At 34.2% G+C, this 14091-nt stretch overlaps 3 protein-coding genes across 4 annotated transcripts; 2 read left to right on the top strand and 1 right to left on the bottom strand.

The window, feature by feature from the left end:
- Nucleotides 1-604: 604 nt before the first annotated feature.
- LOC145638524 (UDP-galactose/UDP-glucose transporter 2-like) lies at nt 605-3800 on the top strand. The gene is made up of 7 exons (XM_081689504.1): nt 605-984; nt 1432-1460; nt 1687-1888; nt 2438-2680; nt 2785-2886; nt 2990-3097; nt 3242-3800. Exons 1-7 carry the CDS (start codon nt 853-855, stop codon nt 3491-3493), a joined length of 1068 nt encoding a protein of 355 aa, XP_081545630.1. The 5' UTR covers nt 605-852; the 3' UTR covers nt 3494-3800.
- Nucleotides 3801-5268: 1468 nt separating this feature from the next.
- LOC145638523 (uncharacterized) lies at nt 5269-6546 on the top strand. Its single transcript, XM_081689503.1, has 2 exons — nt 5269-5764; nt 6004-6546. The coding sequence occupies exons 1-2, from the start codon at nt 5276-5278 to the stop codon at nt 6388-6390; spliced, it is 876 nt and encodes a 291-aa protein (XP_081545629.1). The 5' UTR covers nt 5269-5275; the 3' UTR covers nt 6391-6546.
- Nucleotides 6547-6744: 198 nt separating this feature from the next.
- LOC145638522 (fructose-bisphosphate aldolase-lysine N-methyltransferase, chloroplastic-like) lies at nt 6745-13609 on the bottom strand. Of its 2 annotated transcripts, none has more exons than XM_081689501.1 (15): nt 13494-13609; nt 13304-13394; nt 12961-13138; nt 12769-12874; nt 12435-12517; nt 11388-11414; nt 10917-10984; nt 10497-10562; nt 9574-9654; nt 9316-9371; nt 9017-9073; nt 8723-8794; nt 8337-8582; nt 7548-7663; nt 6745-7201 (listed from the first exon to the last, which is right to left on the bottom strand). In XM_081689501.1, the coding sequence occupies exons 1-15, from the start codon at nt 13545-13547 to the stop codon at nt 7012-7014; spliced, it is 1491 nt and encodes a 496-aa protein (XP_081545627.1). In that variant the 5' UTR covers nt 13548-13609; the 3' UTR covers nt 6745-7011. The 2 variants fall into 2 exon arrangements, with proteins under 2 accessions (XP_081545627.1, XP_081545626.1); XM_081689500.1 differs by having other exon boundaries at nt 10497-10611; nt 10918-10984.
- Between the last annotated feature and the right edge of the window lie 482 nt (nt 13610-14091).

The raw sequence follows: 14091 nt of genomic DNA, 5'->3' as shown, positions 1-14091 counted from the left end.
GAAGCGAACCAATCCTTGGTCGTCACTCATGAACTTAATTCATGTATACTTGGTTAATTTGTTATAGCTAGACATGTGGATTGAGCTTAGAAAACCCTTATCTTCTTTAACAAACTTAACTTATTTTAAGAATTTTTGTTTCACAATAATATAGCTTTATTTTTGCTAATTAATCTAAAATTATCATTCCTAAAACCAGCAAAAATAAATAAAAAAGGAAAAGAAGCTAGCAGTATAATTTTCTGTAAGTACTGTAGTTATTTTCAATCCTTCTTTTTCTAGCTTATTATACAACCTTAACATTGTTAAATGATGCATTATTTATCATTTTCATGAATTAGAGTTATAGAAAATTAGAAAGAAATACATACAATATAAATGTGATATATATGTTTTTTTAAATATAAAATTAATGTAAATATAATAAGCTACCTAATTCTTAACATACACAAACTTAAAAATCTAGCTAATAAATAAAATAACCATAATCTCCAATTTAATAGAAGTCCAAATAAAGTTCCAATTTTACCCCTTTCCACTCCCCAATTTTCATTGTTGACCATCTCCTCAAAAAAGGAATATTTTATAACTTTGTTAACTAGTAACCTCCTCCTTATATAATAAACACACTCTCTCCAAAACAGAGAAGAAAACCCCATGTCTCAAAAACAGGGGAAGAAATTTATAATTCATCTCCTTTTCTCCAATTTCTCTCTTCTAATAATGTTTGTCTAAGATTGAAATTTAAAAATAATAAAACCCAGTTTTAATAATTTCATCCCAATTTATATTTTTCTTTCTAAACCAAAAATTGATTAATTTTTCGATTTTTAATTTCTGGGTTTTTGCTCGATGAAGAACAACAACGAAGAACAAGCTAGGTCTTTGTTTGGAATCAGCTTAACAAGTAGACCTAAATGGCATCAATTCCTGATTTGCTCTTCTGGGTTTTTCTTCGGTTACCTCATCAATGGCATCTGCGAGGTTAATCATCATCTTCTTCTTCGCACATTTTTTTTCTTCTCTTTTCTATTTTTTTTTTCTTTGGGTTTCTTGCGAAAATCAAGAAAATTCACTTTCTGTTGTGAAATTTGTAAAAAACAATTATGGGTTTGTTACGCTTGTTTTATGTGTTTCTGGGTTTCATCAATTATTTCTGTCACTTTTTTTAGTTTGTTTTTGGCTGTATCTGTACTGTGATTAATTATTTTTTTTAAAAAAAAATCATATTTGAGAAAATGTATCTGTAATTTATCACAGCTTAAATCAGTACATTTTCTAAGAATTTTTTACTGTATTTTTTTTTACCCTTGTCCTGTATTTCCATTGGTATACATTCTCATGCATGCTCCTTTTTTTTTCGTCATATTTTTCTAGTTCAATTTCTCAAATTTTACCCCTTTTTCTGTGTTTTTTTTTTGTTGATTTCAGGAATATGTATACAACAGACTTAAATTTAGGTGAGTTTTTTCTATCTAATAATCTAATGTAGTTGCATTTGGGATTTTCTTGAGTAAAAAATTAATGATATCTTAATTGATTACAACAATAATTTAATGAATCAGGGTGATTTTTTTGGGTCAATATTATTTGGGATATTATAGGGTAATTAGGAAAAAAAAATGGAATTTGGTGGATAATTTTCTAATTAATTAATAAGCTAATTAATGGTAAAATTGGTTGCAGCTATGGTTGGTACTTCACATTTATTCAGGGGTTTGTTTACTTAGCATTAATCTACATGAATGGGTTTACAACTAAACAAATGGTGAATCCATGGAAGACTTATGTCAAGCTTTCAGCAGTTTTAATGGGTTCTCATGGACTTACTAAAGGATCCTTGGCTTTTCTTAATTACCCTGCTCAAATTATGTTCAAGTCAACTAAGGTACACACTAATTACTTGCTAATTACTTCATATGAATCATATTTTATTCAAAGTTGCACCATTTTTTCTGCTAATCTTTATGCACTATTGTTTCTCAATCAGTGTCGGTGTTGATTTCGTCGTTTCGTTTATGAATTTGAGCTTGTTTATGTTACTTGGTGAACTAGTTGAATGTCAATTAGTGGCATTTTTATTACTTAATCAATTTGGTTACTTGTATTCTATATATGTTTTAGGTGCAACTTTTGACTTGGAAGATTGTGTCACTTGATTTCCTTACCCCCTTCATGGATACTAATATTGCTAATAACCCAACTTAATCCTTGTAGATCAAGGTGCTTGTGTTTCTTAGTATTGTATTCAATTTGTCCGAAATTAGCTGTAAGCTGTTACATTCTAAGTCATTTTGGAAAAATTAAACCAACGATGTGACACCTTGTTAAATCGTACTCGTACATGTGACTATCAATTTCGAGCAAAGAGCCAAAGAAAGTACTTTTTGTAACATTATGTTAATAAAGGACATTTCGTTGATTGTGGCATAAACAGGTTTTACCGGTTATGATAATGGGTGCATTCATTCCGGGTTTAAGAAGGAAGTACCCTCCATCTGAGTATTTATCAGCATTGCTTTTGGTGGTGGGTTTGATACTCTTCACTTTAGCAGATGCTCAAACATCTCCAAATTTTAGTATGATTGGTGTTATGATGATTAGTGGTGCTCTTATTATGGACTCCTTCCTCGGAAACGTGCAAGAAGCGATCTTCACCATGAATCCTGAAACCACTCAGGTGTTGTTTACACCATCCTACACAACTCATTTCATAAGGAAAATGTGATCCAAATTCCAGATTAAACGATTGCCTAACCATCTTTTTGACCTCTATGGTAACAGATGGAGATGTTATTCTGCTCAACAGTTGTTGGTTTGCCCATGTTGATTCCACCTATGGTTCTGACAGGAGAGTTGTTTAGAGCATGGACTTCATGTTCTCAGGTGAAACTCCTGCTTTGACAACTGAACTAGCCAGCCTTATCGCAAAACCTTGTTCTTGTTTGTCTGATTTGCTTGACACGTTTCTCTCACGTTCCTTACGCAGCATCCCTATGTGTATGCTGTGTTGATTTTTGAAGCCATGGCTACCTTTATTGGTCAAGTTTCTGTCTTATCTCTCATTGCTTTGTTTGGTGCTGCTACTACAGCTATGGTATGTAATGTATATGCCCATTTCCTTGGCTTTTTTCTGCTTTTAACTCGTTGTCATCTTTTGTTAAGGAATATTATGCATTGATCCATTTTCCAACAACAAAACTAACACTTCATATTATAACGTATTTTGATTGAATCTCAGGTGACCACAGCAAGAAAGGCAGTGACATTGCTGCTATCTTACTTGCTCTTCACAAAGCCTTTAACTGAGCAGCACGGAACAGGACTGTTGTTGATTACCATGGGAATCGTAATAAAGCTTTTGCCAGATAACAAACCCCAGAATAGAGTCCCAAAACCAACCGAAGTCAGCAAGGTGGAAAGACTACCCACAGAAGAGGAGATGAACCGATTGATCAACGAAGATGACCAAGAAAGAAGGCAGGTGGTTTGAGAGTAAATACCGCGTCTAGCACAACATTTTTAATGAGTTCGTCTGTTGTAGATTGATAGGATCCCTCCAAAAATTTAGGGAGCAATAGTGTAATTGGGTTGGTGATGCTGTGATAGCAAGTCTATAGAGATGTATTTGATTATATTCCCCCCTTTTGAATGTGTTACATATATATCAGGTGAATATATATTAACATTGGTGATTTCAGCAGAAGATAATAGCTAGTACAGGTTAATTAAGGATTCTAGTCGTTCGTATCTGTAATCGTTAAAATTTCATTTTTATTAACATAGTCCGAAATTCATAATCGATCATCGAATCATTGTTGATCCTAGTATCCTACTTAGATGAAGAAGACTATAGTAAACTACGAGTATTAACTTTAACGTTGCTTCTTGCTTGATCTAAAAGTTCCTAAAGTTTCTCCCACTAATCTTAATTATACAAAGTAATTAATTTGGGGAGTATAAATATTAATGTAGTTTGACTAGGATCATTTCCCAAAATAATGTAAGATAAATATAAGTATCCATGGAAATGGGATTGGTGTACTATAACTCTTGATTCTGTTAAGGGTATTTAGGTATTTTGGCGAATTTGGGGATGAAGAAGGGACAATTTTGAGTATTTTTGGGGTCGTGATATGTAAAAATTTATGTGCATCTATGAATGCCAAATTGCCAAGTAAACAAGATCCGAAGAAGTTGGATTTAGGAGTATTAAAATCGTGAGCTGTAATGTTGAAATCACCTCCAAGTGTAAGCCGATATGATGTAATTCGACCAAATTTTTTACTGTATAATCGGTTGTACTTTAATCAGATTAGTTTTTTTTGTTAACGAACCTAAACTAGAAAATGAGAAGATAAATTAGCAAAACATTAGAAGTAAGGATAGATTGGAAATTAAAAGCATATTAGCAAACTCATTGTGGTTTTATGCAAGCCAAACTTTGTAAGCAACCAATATGCTATGAGAATAAATGCGAAATTCTCATAGGATAGGCCTCACAATAATTTTATTATAGGCCGAGGTTACTTGTACAATCATACAAAGTACAAAGTAATAGATACTACGTAGTATAAAATAACAAATCATATACAGGATAGTTTTAAAAGGGCTATAAAAATCACGTATAGCGAACATATAAACTTTTAAATCAGAATTGTCAACTTGATCATTAGAGTAATACGGAGTATAATAATTTTATTAGTTCATACATTGTGCAATAGATAAGATAAAATTAAGTGATAACCAATTATTTTTTCTAATCTTTCTTGCAATAGTCAAATTAAATAAATCAATGGAAAAGATCTTTTCAGTATTTTGTTATCTTCGATCTTCCTGTTCTAGTTCTTAGTGTGTGTAGCTTTTTATGTACATGTTTTAGTCTATTTAGGTTGTAATCCTGTTTCTTTAATAGTATCTTTTGTCAAAAAAAAATAAAATAAAGCAATGGATTTGATTAATTTCTAAAAATGGTATGGTCTAAATTGAAAACTATCATAGTCGATATAATTTTATGGTAGCCATTAAAAAGTATTGCGAGTATGCATAGGTAGAAATTAGAATAAATAACAATAGTGTTACACGTATAAGCACCTCATTCTAGTTTGCATGCATGGTGACACCTATACGTTCATTTCATCACCTTTCCTCCATTATAAAACTAACCATACTAAATTCCAAAAGCGGCAACCATTTTCTAGCAAAGTAAAAATAAAAAATAAAAAACAATTACAAACCAAAAAAAAAAAACCAGTAAAAATTTCCAGAAATAAAAATGTCTGGAAAAAACAACAATAGCACTTACACTAGTATTGACAAAACCAACCTCTTAAGCCAAGAAATTGACGAAGAAAACCAAATGTTTAGAAGAAGAAGATCCGATGAAGATGGTTATGATGATGAAAGGGCCCAAAATGAAGATAGGCCCAAGCCCAAAAGCCCAACATGGAAGGGAGAGAGTGCAAAAAGTGTTGTGTATGGAGGGTTAGATGCTATAGTCACCTGTTTTTCACTTATCTCGTCGATCTCTAGTGGTGGCAGTATGTCATCCGTCGATGTTTTGGTGTTAGGATTCGCGAATCTAGTGGCTGATGGGATTTCTATGGGGTTTGGGGATTATTTGAGTAGTTCTACTGAGAAGGAGATGGCTTCTAAAGAAAGAGATGTTACACAATGGGAGGTTGATAATCATGGTTTGTCACAAATTACAAATTTGGTTAAGCGTTATCAAGAGCTTGGTATGGATCCCCAAGATGCTAATACGGTAATCTACCAAATCTCTTCATTTTGTCGCGTTTTTACTTGATAAATTTAACGAATTAGAGCTCTTATTCTGTTAGTTGTCTAACTGTTAATCAATTAGCGTAACTCTTTAATGAAATGAGCTGATATGGTGAGATTGTGTTGTGTTCTCATTTTCCCTACCTTTTATTTAGTAAGGGCATTTTGGTCGTTTATTTAAAATCGGCATATGTGAAAAATTTGACTGCATGCATTTAACAGGTGGTAGAAATATTTTCAAAGTACAAAAATATAATGGTGGATGAGAAAATGATGGGACAAAAGGGGATAATGCCACCAGACCAAGAGGAGAAGCCATGGAAGAGTGGGTTAGTCACCTTCACTTCCTTCCTAGTATTTGGATGTGCTCCACTTCTATCATTTATCATTCTCATTCCATTCACCAACAACGACACCATCAAGTTCATCGGCGCTTGCATACTGTCCGTCCTCGCCCTCACTCTTCTAGGACTCGCAAAGGCGAAGATCTCCGGTGGAAGTTATACGCTTTCGGCTGTCATGACTGTTTCTAATGGTGTCATTGCTGCTGCTGTTGCTTATGCCATTGGATGGAGTCTTAGAAATCTTGCTGGCCTAGAAGAGCCTTAGTTTTATATTGTCAACTCTTTGAAGCTATGCTCAATTTTTTTGAACTTGTATTATATATGAGGGAAATGAAGCTTTTTGGCTAGGCTTTTGAAAATTGCACTATAAAGTTTCAATCTTGATTCTTATGGTGTGAGATGAAGATATTTGTGCTTCTAATTATACTTCTACATATACTACAAAAACATTGGTAATGTGGTGTTACTTGAGGAAAATCGACTGATGAGAATTGTAGTGACGCGGCTAGTATTTAAGTTTCTAACCTTGTGAATGTAGTACTGCCTTTGTTACGATATGGATTCGCCTAGGACAAATATAAGCCATAAGCAAAACCAAATGTGAAAACACGAAGCAAGGTAAAATGAAGCTCTTTGGATATGAATTCCAGAATTCAAGTGTAAGATTGCAAGTCACTGATCTTATTGAGCAATATATTTAACTTTCTATGACAAAATTTTGGTTGCAAAATCCTAAATCAAATAGGCATTAACATTATTGAACTATCAGTAAATCTATAACTCTATGCAAAATTCGATAATATAGAACATAAAGCTTACTAGATAAAATGGGTGCAAATTAATGAATTCATGCTGTTGATTTGTGTGGGATAGTCATAGAGAAGGTCTAGCACTCTTCCATCAAGCATAGTTGCAAAGCATGCTCGGCCTCACGTAGGAACAGTCTGGTTAGTTGCTTTTGTCCTCGTCGATAGACTATACTCGCCCACCGGTTTCTGCTCATCATCTCATCAGTCTTCTCAAGTAATTTGGAGTCGGATTCTTCTGTACCCGAGCCCTCTTCAAGATCCATTAACCTAGCACGATCAGAGTTCCAGTTAGCACATTAGACAATGCAATTCATATCTTCTTCAGATCTCAGTGTCCTCACAGCTTTGCCTCGGAATTTAAATGATTTTTGTGAGACGAAAAAAGTGCATGTAAAGATAAAGATCACCTACTGGGGGGAAATGATTGGAGGAAGGGAAGAATATACTTTCATGAATTCATGCCTACATGGTAATCAATAGTAAAAACCCAAGGGGAAGGGAAGGGGGTGGGGGGAAATCGTTTTGACCAGTTCATTTAAACTAAAAATGAGAAAGTAGGGCATAATTTTACAAAACAGCTCTCAGAATAGCATAAAGGACCATGGAAACTCACTTCGTATTCAGCAGATCAGCAAGAAGTTGCAAAGCCCCTGAATCCCCGCAAGCTTCCCATACAGCTGCTCGAACTTCAGCCTCTGATGGCACCCTCTCCCCTTCACTTCCAACAAGCTATATAACAATTAGCAAATAAGATGTTTACTGGTGATACTCCAATAAATATAGTATAAAAGGAAACAAAAAACTATCACCAAATATTTATTAAAAAAAAAGGGGTGATCACTCATTCACTTGACTAGATAAACTTAGAAGAAGAATAAAAACAAGCTACAGAATTTCAGAATTTCCAAAAGGAATACTCTTGTAATCAACTGAGATCTTTTAGTTAGTTAAGTAGCATTACAGACTAGAGACCATTATACTATATTCACAAGACAGGTCATAGGGCAGGGGCGCAGGGTTATATATTATAAAATCTCATGATGATTGATGTCAAAAGCAGGTGTGTGTGTGTGCGCGTGCGCGTACAGGCACATATACACATAGGAGCAACATCAAAATAATGCTTGCAAACACTCAAATCCAGAATTATCAACTGACAGATAAGATCTGAAGATAACCAGAAAAGAGAGCTCAATTATTTTACTCATTGTTAGAGGAGGAAAGAATGAGATCAGGATTGTAGATGCAGGAAAATGACTAGTAAGACCTGAGGGCCTCATCACACAAGTGGAAGACCACATCAGCAATGCCAATAGAAATGAAATGCAGAATTATTTTTATTCTAGAGAAATATTGATTCACAAACCAAGAATGTTCAAGAAAAGTGGTTGCAATACTGCACCTCTTCAAGCAAGGATTGAACATTGAAAAGCTCGTTCTCTTGCATTGCTACAGTCCGCAAGGAAGTCATAAAATCCTCAGGGAAAACAAGTTGATTCACATATGAAGGGGTCTTCCGCTGGCCACTCCAACTATAATTCGGGCCCTTATTCTCGGCACATTCCTGAATGTTGCTTTCTGAGGATGAGCATGGGAAAAAACCTTGATCCAACAAGCTTTTAGGTAGCAGGCACCTTAATTCAGCTTTCTGTGAGATTAAAGCATTATTAGATATAGCATGGATACATCAGTTAACAATATACTACGTATGTGAGAAGAAACATCCAAAGCCATCCATCCCAAAAAAAAAAAAAAATGAAGCAACTTGAAGAAGCACAGCCATCAGACCTGTGCTTGGAGAAGTTGTGTTTTCGAGTCTGCAAATGGATCATTTTGAAGTGCACCTGCTGGATAATGCACCTGCATGCACATTCAGTTTCATCACCATGCTAAAATCATGATCAACTTACAGGTGTAACTAAACCTAACATAGCTGAAAAAATATTTATGAAGTCGATTACAAAATGTGTTCAGTAACTCAACTAATGTATCCAAAGAAGTTTAACGTAGCTATGAGATAACAGCAAGAATGTGACATCAGTGATTTACATTACAAGATAGAATGTCAGAAAATAAAATTACCATCAGAAAATCATCTGGATTGTCTTCAATTACAAATCCATAGAGATAAAGCAGCTCCTGCACACTACTTCAATAAGCATAAATGTAGAACAAACCACATGGAGTTCCTGTTTATTTTCCAATCTTTTGGGCGGGGTGAGGTGGGGAGGGTGGTGGGGGTGGTGCGCTATTACTTATTCCATCCTAGCATTAGAATCAAAGTAGAAAAGCCAATGCTTCTTCCTTTTTGCTACCAATGTGCAAGACTCAAACAACTATTTAGTGCATAATTGACAAGAGAGTACATAGATAAGAAGTACCTCATTTCCTTTGTTACCATAGCTGATGGTTATCTCTTTCTCAATTTCAGAATTTACTTTACATGCGAATAGGAAATTGAGAAACATCAGATATACAAACTAAGAGTGAAAAAAGCATAATCAAGATATTCTACAACCACAATGAACAATTCAACAAACATTGAGTTTTGATCTTTTGTAGATAGTAGTAATTAATTATATCAACATAATTTCAGGCTGTAAAAAAAAAAACATAATTTCAGGGGAAAAAAAGTCTACCAGATAGAAGAAACATTGAGAAGGGTACTCCAGAGGTAGTCCCAGTGCTATCAACTTCCCACGTTGCTGCAGGTTTTATAGCTGGAATGACAAAATCTCAAGTTAGCTGTGGATGCAAATCTTGCAATCAAGCCCATCAATTTCTAAACTATCCATTAATAAATCCTATTTGAAGATCTATGTTACGAGCTTTATTATCAAGCCATTACATGCAGAGTTGTTTCAAGATTCTCTAATTAGGTAGACCTTCTAACTCATAAGATCTTAAACCATCAGATGTGAGAAATTAAACCATTCTCGCTCCTTCCATCCACTACGTAAGCAGCCTGACATTTCCTGTAGTGTATGTCCAATCCCTCTACTGTACATCTTAGGTTAATAGCAGACAAAGAGATAAGTCATAAAAAAGTGTTCTAAATTTTTAAACAGAAAAGCTTAGTTGGATATTCGAGGCATTACATCAATAGAAGTACTAGTCATTAATCAGAGAATATGAAAGATTAGTGAAGCTTCCTGCAATGAGAAATGCCAAGTTAGCAACAACAAATTTACACACAAGTTGGTTTGCGCAGAATTTTTTTTATCCTAGCAAGAGATTCCATCACATAATACAGGGTATAACCACAAGGAGAATGCACAATGGACTTATAAATCTGTTAATAACTATTATCACAGTAACTTCCTAAACTGGATGCTTGGACAGATCAACTAGGGCAATCTAACATCCAGCAGTTAATGGCTAAGTACACTCAATGATTAGGATGACACAGTAACTACACAAGATCACATACTACCAGTTAGCAACTATCTCTGAAGAGATTGTGAAGGTAGACATGAAACAAAAGACAGCATATTGAGAAAGCAAAAGCAATAGAAGAAGTAAAGAGTAAGATTGCGTACGAAAGAGGACTGAGAATAACTACCATGGTTGCAGAAGTCGATTCCTGGAACAAGACCCTCAATGCACAGAGTCTCTCCTTCCATAGAGGCTATATTTACCCCATTAGAAATACTATCAGATGCAGGAATCTCGGATCCAACAAAAATTAATCATACAAAACTACAACCTCGTCAGAAATAATTCCCATCAAATGATAGATCAACTGACAAAATAAAGCAACCCGTTAAGCTGCAGATTTTTAATTTTTTTTTTTTGTTTTTCTTTAAGACAAGTTGGTAATTAGCAGATTCCTTAAAAATGGAAAGTAAGAGGTACACTATCATTTAGATGAAAAGCTTCCTCTGCCCAAGTCTTTTGTCTGATTTGTTAACCAAGGTGAGATTACATGAACTTTTAGAACCACAGCTAAATTGGGGTAAGTGACAATTGTTCCCTTCATTACCTTCAGGAAATATGTAAGTTAGAGGAAGAGGAATGTTCAAACCACGGGTCCAGAAGACAGAACTAGCCCTGCATGTGTAAACCATGCATATTATGAACTACCTATTCGACAACCAGCGTAAATATTCAAACCGTCTATTGGAAAAACTAAACATAATATATCAGAAAAATGACTACTTAGCAAGCAAGCTAAAGTCAACCCTAAGTGTTAAAGAGTATACTCCCCCATCCCTAAATTAACTTTACACTTACTTTTCACAGGTCTCCAAAACCAATTTGTGATCGTTATTATGCACAGGTTATTTCCATATAAAAGTTTGTAGATTTAAAATACACATTTAAACAAATTAAACCAGATTCTACACGGTAATAATAATAATTTATTTTTTAAAAAAAGGATGTCAAAGTGTGGAGAAAATTTGACGGAGGAGTACAACAAGTTCAGGAGTAAAAAGAATACATAGTTGCGTACCATAGAAAGTCTTCAAAAGCCACCTCCCTGAAAAGAAAGACAGAAGAGATCACATGTGAGTAGCTATAAAAATCGTAAACGCTATGATGATGAACACCCATAATCATTACCAGACATGAAGGCAAAGTAAATTTTATAAAATTCACATGCTCTAATAGTCTAATTCCTATCCAATCCTAACAAAAACTATGTTAATAGCCATTAAGTTGCAAACAGGAAGTCAGCATAGTGATTAGATATAGCAAAAGTTCATAGGAAAAAAAATCATAAAGCCTATTTTCAGAAAAATTCGGGGTTTGGCAAACTGTATTAACAGATTTTATATTCTCATTTATGCACACAACTTTTTTGATCTGCAGATGCAGAATAATGTGCATTTCATTGTATTACAGCGAACAGGATGTATCTCTAGATTTATTAGGAGACAGAATCAGAGAGATCGAGCAAATGATACAATGTCAACCAATTCTTATGTAACAGAGCACAGGTTACCACCCCAATACTTTGTAATTTACTAGAAAAGCTATAGACATTATCCTCGTTTTTCTATCACAATGCAATATGTATTATAAACTTTAACAAACCCACAGCCTCTTTACTTCTGAACAAAGAATTTGCCAAAAAAAAGTGTCATATTTTTTTTTTTTGGAAAATAAAATGGCATGCATGACAATTCTTGTGCAAAAGGGGTCGTAAGGGATGGAGGAGGAAGATTTATGTCGATGACTACACGGAATAATCATATTTGGACATTTGGTTCATGTTAGCCGACCTCACTTATGGAATTAAGGCTTTTATTGATTGCTTGATTGATTGATGACAATTCTTGTGCAAAAGGGACATTCCATAATTATGTTTTGCTAATTCATCCTTTTCATTGTTGTCCATATACAATAGTACCTACAGTTACGCAAGGTATGTCTAATGCAAAATCTATTAGATTACTAGCAAAAAAATAATGGTTCCGACTCTCCAAGATCATGGAGCCTGTTCATAAGTCGAATATCTTTTGTATCTCTCAAACATGTAATAAACAGACATACCAACCTTTCTGATTGTCCATCCAAAATTAGAAGTCTCGGTACCAGATTCTTCACCTTGTCCTCAAACTTAGCCAGCAAACTCTTCTTCTGTAATGCAGCTCTTTCGTTAAAATGCCAAAAGAGATGAAACTAAGGTAATACATATAAGGAGGTTCATTTGATGTTCACAAACTGACAAACATAGGATGCTCATTTAAATTAAAGGACAATGATATACGACCATAATTATGAGTAAAGACAAGATGGCTTGAACTTCGACATGCATACATATGATGATATTTCAGCATATATAATTATATACACATACACACCCCAAAAAACCAGCCAAATATGCTTACTTGTGATATGCTGGCCTGATAAAGATTAGTTCCTTTCAACTCCCGAAACTCATCATCAGTAAACCAAAGTGGATTTCCAAAGGAACTAGGAATCATATCAAGGTACCTGCAACAACAAGCCCTAACAATCAACCTAAGGAACCATGTTAACCAAGGACCAATAACACATATAACATCAATGCCTAAACATACGGTTTCCATGTCGAATTACTACCACGGAGACGTTCAACAGTCAAGAACAATATCATCAAAAATCTATCATCCACTTCACCTTCCTCATACATTGCTCTACATGGTGGTCCCAATAAAGGGTCATCCAAAACCCTCGCAGGGGTTATTGCCAAATTAAGTGGCACAACCAAAAAAACCCCTGATGACATATTTCAAACCAAACCAAGAACAACAAAAATCAAGCAATCAAATTGTGTCATATAAACCAAAACTAATCATAAAGCTGTCACCTTTTAACCAAGAAATATAAAATTGCCCAGATAAAAATTGGTTCAAACTAAGGAAGATACAATTATAAACTAACCATCAGAAACATTAGTAGTTGAAAATAGACCAAACCCTTTACTGGAATCACAGTATTTGATGTTGCAACCTCGAAACTCCACTCCATTCACCTTGTTTTTGTGGGAAATTGGTGTTAGATTGTCTCAACTACAATCAAATTGATGAAATTGGAATGTTAAAATTAGGAGAGAAGTAAAGAGAAGATTAACCTGAAGCCATTGGAGAAATAATTGAAGCTTAATCTCTTCTTCTTGGCTCGCCATTTTCGAATTGAGTCCTGAAATCCGAATCAAACAGAACTTGAAAGAGAGGTTGATTTGAAGGATTTTTTTACCGTACGGGGAATATTAACTTACGAAGGATTTATTTTACAGTGTCATTCCTATTTGTTCATTGTGGAATTGGTCATTTTAGTTCACTTCAATTTAGTTTAATCAACATTTTAAATCAACGAACTAGTGTGTGGTCTCGGGCGATGCATCGGGTTTTGCTTTGAATATCAATACATATATTATTTGGGCTATAAAATCATAAACTATATAATTACAAAAAATAAGTAGACAATAATAACTAATGAAATTAAATAAATGCTCTCAAAATGATATCTTGTAAACTACAAATTAAAGTATTTAGTGTATTATTATTGAATATGAAGCACAATAAAAAGATAGCAAAGTTGGTAATAACATTACTTTATTTGTTATTGGTAAAAATGGGGTTACATTATTTATTTGCAATTGCTTGACTTTATTTAATTTTTTATTTAATGCATCAATTGAAATTTGGCACTAACTACAAAAAAATCAC

This window comes from Chenopodium album, chromosome 7 (assembly GCF_948465745.1).
Source record: "Chenopodium album chromosome 7, dcCheAlbu1.1, whole genome shotgun sequence".
Lineage (NCBI taxonomy): Eukaryota > Viridiplantae > Streptophyta > Magnoliopsida > Caryophyllales > Amaranthaceae > Chenopodium > Chenopodium album.
Note: the sequence above shows the minus strand (reverse complement) of the source record. Positions and strands in the feature narration are given on the sequence as shown.

What these genes read in the sequence shown, in the direction of transcription:
- LOC145638522 (XM_081689500.1), bottom strand. Translation starts at nt 13,547, where the DNA reads ATGGCGAGCCAAGAAGAAGAGATTAAGCTTCAATTATTTCTCCAATGG. An exon ending in TAACTTACATATTTCCTGAA is followed by an intron (nt 10,612 to 10,917) that starts GGTAATGAAGGG and finishes TTAATTTTTGTT; the next exon opens with GGATCCGAGATTCCTGCATC. An exon ending in CTCAATGTTTCTTCTATCTG is followed by an intron (nt 9,372 to 9,573) that starts GTAGACTTTTTT and finishes TCGCATGTAAAG; the next exon opens with TAAATTCTGAAATTGAGAAA.
- LOC145638523 (XM_081689503.1), top strand. Translation starts at nt 5,276, where the DNA reads ATGTCTGGAAAAAACAACAATAGCACTTACACTAGTATTGACAAAACC. An exon ending in ATCCCCAAGATGCTAATACG is followed by an intron (nt 5,765 to 6,003) that starts GTAATCTACCAA and finishes TGCATTTAACAG; the next exon opens with GTGGTAGAAATATTTTCAAA.
- LOC145638524 (XM_081689504.1), top strand. Translation starts at nt 853, where the DNA reads ATGAAGAACAACAACGAAGAACAAGCTAGGTCTTTGTTTGGAATCAGC. An exon ending in TACAACAGACTTAAATTTAG is followed by an intron (nt 1,461 to 1,686) that starts GTGAGTTTTTTC and finishes AATTGGTTGCAG; the next exon opens with CTATGGTTGGTACTTCACAT. An exon ending in TTATGTTCAAGTCAACTAAG is followed by an intron (nt 1,889 to 2,437) that starts GTACACACTAAT and finishes TGGCATAAACAG; the next exon opens with GTTTTACCGGTTATGATAAT.